At 40.4% G+C, this 10,915-nt stretch overlaps 1 protein-coding gene across 1 annotated transcript in view; it reads right to left on the reverse strand.

Annotated features, from left to right (window-relative positions):
• Positions 1 to 611: 611 nt before the first annotated feature.
• FBN2 (fibrillin 2) overlaps positions 612 to 10,915 on the reverse strand; it is a 365,588-nt gene continuing 355,284 nt past the window's right edge. The window contains exons 63-65 of the mRNA XM_007947457.2: positions 4,537 to 4,768; positions 3,153 to 3,324; positions 612 to 986 (exon numbers count right to left, since the gene is read on the reverse strand). Of these exons, the coding sequence (XP_007945648.1) occupies positions 612 to 986; positions 3,153 to 3,324; positions 4,537 to 4,768 (779 nt within the window). The remainder of the gene's footprint in view (positions 987 to 3,152; positions 3,325 to 4,536; positions 4,769 to 10,915) is intronic.

Raw genomic sequence — 10,915 nt, forward strand, 5'->3', positions numbered from 1 at the left:
TATGAGGCTTTCTTTAAAATAATCAGATGTATACCAGTTGGATGACTGGCAGGAAACCAAAGGAAACATCCCTTGAATCTACAGAATTTGTTTTAAAACACCTCTAAAAGAAATAGCTCAAATTTATAAATCTAAAGAAAAACAAGCGAGTTTCCCTTTTCGTTTACATAGTTTGTTCATTTCTCCATATATTACTGCATTAAAAATAAATAAACATCTATATTTTTTTTACTTAGCAACTATAGCAAAATACCCAAAGTGTTACAGACTGCTAACAGGAAAAAAAAAAGAAAAAAAAAAAAAAAAGCTCACATTATTTTTGTGCATTTAGTGCCATATGCTGATCTCTTGAACATTTTTTTTTAATATATTTTAAATGAAGTTATGTAAAAAATACAGTAACCACGGTTGCCTTTGTACTCAAATCTTTGGCCACACTAGAGTCTAAATTATCCCTCCCTGTGAAAGTCGACATTCCGAAGTCTGAGACAGGGAGGAAAGAAAGAAAAGTCTTTTTTTTTTTTTCCTCTTTAAAATAGTCATTGACTTCTCACACTTTGCTGGAGGCTGGCTGGGTTGTGATTTGAGCCTGGAACCAAGTCTGTAAAGGGTTAATCAAGTTGAATCTGCAGCCTCATTCTGAGAGCCTCTCCGAGCTCCCCTAGGAGGTAGTCTTCCTCATTGCGATCTTCCAGTTTCTTAAGCTCCTTCTTCTTGTACAGAGGGATGCTAGTGATTTCCAGTGTGTAGGTGCCAGACAAGAGCTTTTTCTTGGCCGTGTGCAGGTAGCTGAGCCCATTCCTTTGGTGGATGCGGAAGATGCCATCGTCATTCCCTTGGGAGATGACATAGCGGATGTGGTTGTTGAGGGGCTCGATGGCAGGCATGAGTTCAAGGATGTGCTCCTTAGAACCAAGTCCAGAGAGGTTGAACTTCATTTTGACAGGGCTGTCCATATCAACACTCTCTAAGCTGATCTGTTCAACCTGGAGAAAGAGCAAGAAACTATTTGGGAAGAGCTCTACAGAACAAGGAGATGACAGAAGGACTGCTGCAGGGCTACAGCCACAAGCTCTAGCTGCTTGTTCCCCTTTCTGCACCCTCTCATAGTGTCCCCTCCTTGGCTTTCCGAGGCAGTATCACTACGGAAGTAAGATTGTCCAACCTTCTTTCTGAGGAGTGGCTGGTGGGTTTGAACCACTAGCTTTCTGGTTAGCAGTCAAATGCCTGAGGCGCTAAGCCACCAGAGCTCCCTCCTTAAGAATAGTAGTGACTGTGAAAGAGGCTATTGTAAATTCCTGTCACCTGGGAGAAAAGTTGAGTTCTATAGCAAATGCCCTGTAAATCTTTATGACTTCTCACTCAGCCTTAACGAGGTAATTAAAGTTACAGGACTGAGCCTACAAAAATCGTTACATTTCAAGGTTTTTTTTTTTGATGCGTTTATGGAATGTCACACTTATAATAAAAAAAAAAGACAATTTAGGAAAAGATAGTAATTTCTTTATTGACATTAAAAGAAGTGCTGCTTTTGTCCAACAATAAGTATTGAACCCAGAGGAATCTTGGATCTGAAGCTTGGCTTTAATTTATAATGCTCACAAATGACAAGATGCTACTGCAGAGTGACTGATCTGCAAAGAAGGCTCTGGTTTGGACCAGCTTTGGTAAATGTCGGTGGGGCAGAGCCCAGATAAACCATGTATGACTGGTCAGAGTGATGGGGGGTTTAAGAATATTATTCAGGTCAAAGAAACAAAACCAAAAACCAATGCCATCGAGTCAATTCTGACTCACAGTGACGCTATAAGACAGAGTAGAACTGCCCTGTTGGGTTTCCAAGGCTGTCTATCTTTACAAAAGCAGACTGCCTCATTTTTCTCCCATGGAGCAGCTGATGGGTTCTAACCATCAATGTTTTGGTTAGCAACCCAATGCTTTAACCACAGTATCACCAGAGTGCCTTTATTCAGGTAAGTCAGGCAAAAGAAAAAAAAAAAAATCCCCAATGCTTCATTTGAGGCCTTGTTAAGTAAAAACTTGGCTATGGTGGCCCAGAAATACCCTCAATGTTAACACAGAGTCATGTCTCCAAGTATCACAAAAGGAAGAACTGAATTTGTAGGTCCGAGTACTTGATGAATGTCTCGACTGTCATATTGAAACATCAGTTTAGGTACCCTAGTCTGCTTAATATAAATGTTATCACTGGCTTATTTATTATTATAAAAATGTAACCTTTGTGACTAAAGAAGTCTCATTGTACAGATAGGAAACTGAGGCCCAGAAAACTGAAGTTCGTTGCCCAATTCACATACTCAGTTGCTGACTAGGCTTATTGGTAGCAGAAGTCCCCAGCAATATTAATTGAAGAGAGTGGTGGGTGACTAGTTCATACTATCCCTGATATTTGGGAAAATTATTCAACATCTCTAGATATCAGATAATAATTGTTGGCATGTATTGAACACATGCTAAATATGCCAGGCACCATTTCCTTACACGTGTCAGCTAAATTAATCCTTCTGTCAACCTTTACAGATAAGTATCAACATTCCCATTTTATAGGTGAAGAGAGGTACAATAAACATGCCCAATGTAACCTCGGTAATAAATAGAGAGGGCAAAGGAGTATGTTCAAATCCAGACAGTCTGCAGCCCACCCCCTTCTCTGCTAAATGCCATCAGCTGAAAGGAAACACTAGTGGCAGGCAACTCAGTTCTTCAATCTCTTATAAAATACAAGATAGGTATGTTTCCCTAAAAAATATAAGAAATCAGCCTACTGTATTATATATACATTTATAAAAGAAAACTACAAAAAGAAATAATTTCATTTTGAATCATTTCAAAATAATTCTTTTCTAGAGGGACATCTTTTTGCTCTCTGGCACTTATTAAAATCTAAAAAGAAAAAACAAATGATCTGAGACTGGAATCTTAAAGCTGCTCTCCCTAGTCCTCATGTTCTGAGGAATAACACAGCTAATCTGAATTTACTCCTCTTTCCTATTGTGTCCATCACCTTATCTGCTGCATTTCAAGATAACTATTAACTTAACTGAGGCTCAAGTCCACATCAAAGTTTACTGTACAGTATCCATGACTTCCTACAGATAGTTTTGTGGCAAAACAAAGTGAGACTAACTTACAGCAGTTGGTGCAGGTTCATGAACACTTCTCCTCTGTCGACCATCTTTCTTCGTGTAGCCATTGATTTTGCACTCGTAGCATGCTTCCGGGGACAGAGCGTTTTCCTCATCCACCTCTGCATCCAGCGATAGGTATTGCCCTTTGTTAAATCCCATTCCTGACACACAGTGGCTGTTTGCAGAGAGAAGCAAGGTATTGTTAGACTTTATCATTGACATTGACTTGGACTACAATTTTCCAGTGACAACAAAGAAATGATTTTTCAGAACTAAGAAACCAAGAGAGTACACTCTAAGCTCATAAACATAAAAACATAATATTATCTGTACTTTTTTGTTCAACACTCAACATATGATATTACCCGTTCTATCAAAACAACAAAATTCTGACACTGGGCCCTTGGTTTTCTCTGATTTTAATTCTGATTGAGCTGTCAAGGGTATAGTTAGTTCAAAAAGATAAAGCAGAGTATCAGTTCCTAAAGAGGATGCTGAGAGAAGTTCTGATGGTTCTCAAGCTTGAAGCTTGTGTTTGCTCTCTGCTTAAATAATTGAGATTTTCTGAAGTCATACTTTGATTAGTGAAAGAGCCAATAAGTTGCTCAAAATGATCCTTGTCTAGACTGAGCCTTTTGTTTTAAGTAGTATTTCATACTAATGTTGGACACATTGGTCCCGGAGCTTCAGTGCCTGACTCACACACTGGTCCTTCTGAGGAAGGGGGCCCTGGCCACAGTGAAGGAGAGATGCAGTGGCCAGTACCTCAGCCAAAGCTGACAGGACCTGAGATGGCTACACTTGTGAAAATGTGATTACTCAGAGGGAACCCAGCCTTGTGGAGACAGGGTCCCATGCTGAAGTACCACACCAACTAGGTAGATCCTCTCTTTCTAGTATAAAAGCCATTATGAGGGAAGAGAGGAACAAACTCCTTCCTCAGGGACCGCTGGGCTAGCACCTGCCAAAATCAGTAGTAGTAGAACCTGTGATGAGGACATTTCCACTTCTATCTCCCAAGCCAGGAATCTATGGCAACACGTGACATATACTTTTAAAAATCTACTGTCTTTGATCTTGCAGAATCTGATGAAATTAACCCAGGCCTTTATGAAAGGGAAAAGGGTAATCTTGTATAAAGGTCAATTCTCACGCTAACCACAAAGGAGGTAATTCTAGTCCTTGTATGCAGTCCACATACATCTTCTGGTGCTGATACCAATACTCTACGAGTTGTCTTCAATACTTTTGCCTCTTGGACTTTTAAACACAATGACCTTTCCTGCAGGGCTGACAGCCAGGCAGTCTGAATCCAGTGAAGGAAACAATGGCTACCTTTTTGGACCACACACTCCTGCCCACAAGGAGGGTGATGCCGTTTCCTTACCCTTGTCCTACTCTGTAGTATCCAGGTGGGCAGCCACAAAGGTAGCCCCCTTCTGTGTTGGAGCAGCCATAATTGCATGGGTTCTTGGAGGAGGAGCATTCGTTCACATCGTGGCAAGCACTAGAGAACTGGTCAAAGGAGAACCCTGAGGGGCAAGCACACTTGTAACTCCCCAGGGTGTTGTAGCAGGAGGCAGAGCCGCAGGCGTTTGGGTTGGAACATTCATTTTCATCTATTAAAACAAAATAAGTAACTCTTACATGGGTAAAGGGGCAATAGCACGAAGAATCAGAGTCTCGAAGCACCTGTGATTTTATGGGAAAGTAATACTCGCACTGTATTAATTTTTTTTTTAACTAAGATGGTGATTTCCGAAGATTATGAAACACACACACACAAAAATCTTCCTCAATTATTGCTTTTTTTTTTTAAACCTTGTCTTTATTATATTCTATTTCTACTATGTTTCTAAATAGCATTGAATATGTTGGCAGTCTTGGAGACAGATGTTTATAGTTTGCCTACAGAGTCACTCTTCTGTTCTCTTAAAAGGGGATTACTTCAAAAGCACATATCCCAGGCAAATCCACAGAGATGGAAAGTAGATTAGTGGTTGCCAGGGGATGGGGTGTGATGGTAATGGTTATGGGGTTTAGTTTTGGGGTAATGAAAATGTCCTGAAGCTAGACAATGGTATTTGTACAATCCTGTGAGAAGATACTAAAAATCACTTTAAAGGAGTGGATGTGATGGTATGTTAATTATGATCAACTAAAAACAAAGTCTATTGTTCTATTTGTATCCGTTATCCCAATAATTCCTAAGGCCTGCATTATACATGGGAGGATATATATATAGAAAGAAACCCTAAATGAAAATGATGGAAATACACATTAAATAGGATCTATTGCTAACAACCAAGTACGGTTTTAACTGCTTTTGAACTTGTTTGTGAGATAGGTTTGTACTCAGCCACCGGCTGCTGGACAGCTTTTACTGTTTAATAACTAACATTGTATTGTAAATGCCTGACAGTGGAATAATTATAGGTTATGCTTTCAGCTATTCATCTCGATAAACTCAGAGTCTGATTATGCTTTTAGCTCTGGAGATTACAGTTTTGCTCTCAACTGTCTGGCTGATATACTGCACATGGCTTGTCTCCTTTGGACTTTATTTTAATCCACATTTCACCCTGGGCACAAATCACATCTGTTCCATGGAATTTTTCAAATTCCTGTGACTCCATATGGAGCACAGAGTGTCTGTTTACCTAATATACGACAAGTATATTTCAGCCCATGTGGGGGATAGGATTTGCAATGAGGTGTGCAGCTGGGACCTAAAGCTAGAAGGGCAGTGCATATCTGCAGTAGCTCAACACGGTTATGGAAGATGCAGATGGGATCTAAGGGAAGAAGCTTCTCAGACAGGAAATTAAACTCTGGTAAGTATAAGAAAGAGATTATTGAAAAGGTAGGTATTATTTAGGTACATTTTTGTATCATGATTAGAATTTCAGAAATGAGTCAGACCGTGCAAGGCAGAAGGCTTTTTTAAAACTTTTTGTTACAATTTGTAAGTTTACAGAGCAAATTTGTTGTCGATTCAACAATTCATACACATTTGTTTTGTGACGTAGGTTGCAATCCTCAGAATGTAACAGCACTCTTTCCACTTCCTGTGTTCACTGTTCTTTGCATCCTTCTTTCCTATCCCTTCCTGCCTTCTGAGCTTTATTCCTAGGCAAATGCTGCTCTTTTGATTGCATATATTAAGTGTTCTAAGAAGTGTGTACCTCCCTAGTGTTACTTCCTGTTCACCTTACAGGTCTATTGTTTGGTTGAAAGTTAAGACATGGGAGTTTTGGATTTCAGTTCTAGGCTTGAAGGGGGACTAAGGGCCATAGTCTTGGGGGTTCCACCAGTCTCAATCAGACCAGTAAGCCCGGACTTTTTTATGATTTTGAGTTTTATTCCACACCTCTCTCTCACTTTATCTAGGACCTCCTACTGCGATCCCTTTCAGAGTAATGGGCAGTGGTAGCTGGGCACCATCTCGTTCTGGTCGCAGTGTCATTGAGGCTGGGGTTTGCGTGGTCCAGCAGAAAGGCACAATTCTTTTTTTCTTTCTTTCTTTTGTAACTTCTATTGTGGTGAAAATATATACAAACAATACATTCACCAACATAACAACTTCACATTTATAGCTCAGGAACACTGGTGACATTTTTCATGTTGTAGAAAGGCAGAATTCTTAATCACTGAATATAAACTCTTTGTGATTACATTACCTGTGAAAATTCTTACCCTTAATTAGATGTAGGGAAAAAAAAACCCAAACCAAACTCACTACCGTTGAGTCGATTTGATGCATGGCGACCCCTCCTTGGGTTTCTGTGGTAGTATCTCTACGGAAGCAGATTGCCCAATCTTCCTTCCGAGGAGGGCATGGTGGGTTTGAACCACCAGCCTTCTGGTTAGCAGTCAAATGCCTTACGCACTATGCTACTTAAATAAATTCTTAGTAACTTGGCTACATATACATGTAACTGCTATTTTATTTGTATATTCAATAGACTTAGAATTCTGCCACCAAGGATCATCGATTTTTACAATGAGATCTGACTTTTATGTGTAGTGTTTTATTCCTAACAGGGGATCTAAATTAGATGATAGCTTAACAAAATTATCCTGTCATGAATATAGCATTAGATGTTGTGTCAGGTACAAAAATTACCAGACAAAACTTAATTAATTAAATAACCCACAGCCATCCAGTTGATTCAGACTGGGTTTCTGAAGCATTAAATCTTTACAGAAGTAGACTGCCCTATGTTCCTTTTGTGGAGTGGCTTGTGGATTTGAATTGCCAACCTTCTGATTATCAGGCACATGCTTTAAACACTGAACCACCCAAAAAACCCACTGTTGTCGAGTTGGATCTGACTCATAGTGACCCTTCCTTGGGTTTCCAAGGCAGTATCACTACAGACGTAGATTGCCCAACTTTCCTTCGGAAGAGTGGCTGGTGGGTTTGAACCACTAGCGTTCTGGTTAGCAGTCAAATGCCTTAGGCGCTATGCCACCAGAGCTCCTACTGAGCCATCAAAACTCCTTAATAAATTAAATATAATCTTTATATATCCCACTTAAAAAATATTTTAAAAGATGTAATATTTTTGGAAGCTATGACATAGTTCATATTTATAGGCCATATTTGTACATCATGGTAAAATTTTATAGACTTATGTAATCTCACTTTTAATGTACGTTCTTGTTTGACATATATTTTAAGCTGATTCAGGCTTCATTCACTGTCTAAATTATTTTGAAAGGCCAAAATAACGGAAAATTCCAGAAATAACTGCAAGTCACTAAGTAACAAAGGCTTCACATATTAAGACATAATTTTTCTTCATGCACAAGAAATAAGACATTTTCCATTTTGAATGATTATAATGCTAAAAAGTTCCGGAGAAAGATTATCCACATCTGTACACTCTCTGTACCACAATGCTCTAAATGCTCTTTGGTAACTGGCTGTGACACTTTTTAAAGCTCTGAGAACTTTTTAAAGTTATCATTTGAATTAACTCAATTAAAAGCTTTTATCAAGAATAATATTCACAGAGAACTTTTATTTTTCTTAATATGACAGTGCTATTAATGACACTGTAGTTTTATAATTTAACCTCGTTGAAATTATCTGGTACATTTAATAGTTTTGAGCATTTAATAGGAGACCCTGTGTAAATCTCTCTAAATACTTTGTTTTATATTTCTCCTCAAGCATATCACTGACTAAAGATATTCACATATGAAGTGAAAGGTAAAAATGATCTGTGGTGATTTAATTTCCAATTTGTCATATTCTTGTTCTATTGCTAACTTGTTGCTTTTATTAGCTCCTGACAGCTCTTTTCACAGTATTTCTTAGGTGGTGGTTATTAGTTGCTGTTGAACTGATTCTGACTCATAGACTCATAGCAACCCCATGGAGTCCCTGGGTGGGCAATAGAACTAGACTACTAGGTGAACAGCTGGTGGTTCGAACTTACCCAATAATGCCTTGAGAGACAGGCCTGGCAATCTGCTTCTAAAAAGTCACAACTTTGAAAACCACCCTATGGGGTAGTTCTACTCAGCACACATGGGGTCACTATGAATTTCTTAAGTCGCTGATACACATTTGATTAAAATTCCTACCTGTTCTATGGATTCAAGGAAAACAAGTCAGCAATTTATTAGAGATTACCTCAACTCCTCAATACTGCACAGAAGAATCATGAGCCTTTTGCAATAAATTGTTGCTTCATCTTAGTCAGGGCCTGCTACCTAGTGGTCTTCCTTTTTATAAGCACAAGCTCACTGATTAATACTTGGAATCAGGGACATTTGCTCACATGTCCTTAGTTTTGGACTTATTTTTGAAACCACTTATTCCTCTGTCCATGGGGTCTCTCCTTATGAACTCATACAACTTCTGGCTGGATATCATGTCAATTAGTGGAGATAATTGCAGGCCTAAGGCACTTGACTGGTTACCAAAAGGCTGGCGGTTCAAACCCACCGGCCACTCCTTGGAAGAAAGGTTGGGCAATCTACTTCCGTAGTGATACTGCCTCGGAAACCCAAGGAGGGGTCGCTATGAGTCAGGGCCGACTCGACAGCACGTAACAACGACAACAACAAAGTGCCTACCTCAGGAATCCCACAAAGTGAAATTATAGTTGTTGTTAGGTGCCGTCAAGTCAACTCAGCCTCATATTGACCCTATGCACAACAGAACAAAACTCTGCCCAGTATTCCATCCTCACAATCCTTGCTACACTTGAGCCCATTGTTGCAGCCACTGTGTCAATCCATCTTGTTGAGGGTTGCGGTATAGTAAATTACTTAGTGTGAGAGACTTTTGGCTGAGGGACGGTGGGCTGGGAGAGAGACTGAGCATTTTTCCTGAACTGGAATTGTAGCCTGGTGCTTCCCTAATAAACCCCATAATCTGTGAGCTCTGTGTGGCCACTGCAGTGAATTATGGAACCCAGGAGAGAGGTGGTGGGTGCTTTGGGAGGAACGGTTGGTGAAAGGGCTGGAGGGAGGCAGCATGTCTGGCCTGGCAGTAATAGGCCTTGGATTACTGCTGGTAATCCTGCTTTCCCCTTGTAGGGTTAGAGGAGATCAGAACATGTGGCCTCCTTGCCGTTTTTGCAGTTGGTGTCAGAAGCGGTTGGGATTCGTTGCAGTGGCTCCAGACTCATAGAAGCACCAGACTTTGTAAAAGAAAGAAGGAAGGGGCCTGGGAAATGAAACTTTGGATTCTTATTAGATGGTTACTTTGTTTGCTGTTACCTCTTCAGGGAGATAATTGATCCAGAGGCTAGGGCTTTTGGTTACACCCAGCCAATGGCCCAAGGCCATATACATAGAATGGGACGGTAATCGAGGTGAAGAGTTGAACCTGGAATGTCTTTAAAAGGATTATGTGTTTATCCGAATGTACTATGGCTATTGAGTATTTTCTTACCCGCTTGTACATTAGAAACGGTTATGGGTTATGTGAATAACATATGGGTTATGTGAATAACAGAGAGCGTGTAAGTTCGCCTTCAGCCAATACATGATTGGATAAGTTAAAAGGGGAAATAGAATTTACCCAGCAGAACCACAGGCTTTTGTTTTAAGCCCTGTGTAGAGAGAGTACTAGGAGTTTAGGTAGAAAACCTGAGCCCCACCCAGTACTACTGAGGGAAGGGAAGATTTGCATTTGAAGACAAGACCTGAAGAGAAATAAATGACTGTTTGGCTTTTTGAATTTCAAGCAAGCAGACAGGCTTTGGGTCCATCAAGGCAGGAAAGTCACAGTCTATGAGAGAAACCCCTTCCAGAACTGAAAGTTAAAGGAAGGCAGTGAGCAGTAGACTTGTATGCTACTTGCTTGTGACCACCTGGATCCACCTGAGTGGAAATGGGGGAAGTGCAGCAAAGAAGAAACGGGCTGAGTTTGGTACTCTTTGACCTAGGCCCAGAGGCTGGGGATGAGAGGAAGGGCTGGCGGGTCTGAAGTGCAATGAATTATGAGCCTAGGGGCATTGAAATAGTCCCTGAGGACTGAAGATGTGAGAGAAGGTGCTAGCTGGTCTGAAGTGAAGGGGAGAGTGTAACTCCCAGACTTGGCAGCTGGTACCCATGACCTAGCTGGGATGGTTAGGGCTGAGCTGACCAGAACCCGACCAAACGAAGAGGAAGATGTTTGACACTGAGCTGGTGTTAAGTTGCTGCAATTTGATGGCTTGTGCTGGGCTGGACTTTGCTTGTTTATGGATCCATATGCCTGAAGTTTCTAAGCAGAACAGAAGATTCTCCAGAGAGAAAGGACC

The sequence above is a fragment of the Orycteropus afer genome, unplaced genomic scaffold (genome assembly GCF_000298275.1).
Source record: "Orycteropus afer afer isolate SDZICR_OR568_19922 unplaced genomic scaffold, OryAfe1.0 scaffold00185, whole genome shotgun sequence".
NCBI lineage: Eukaryota > Metazoa > Chordata > Mammalia > Tubulidentata > Orycteropodidae > Orycteropus > Orycteropus afer.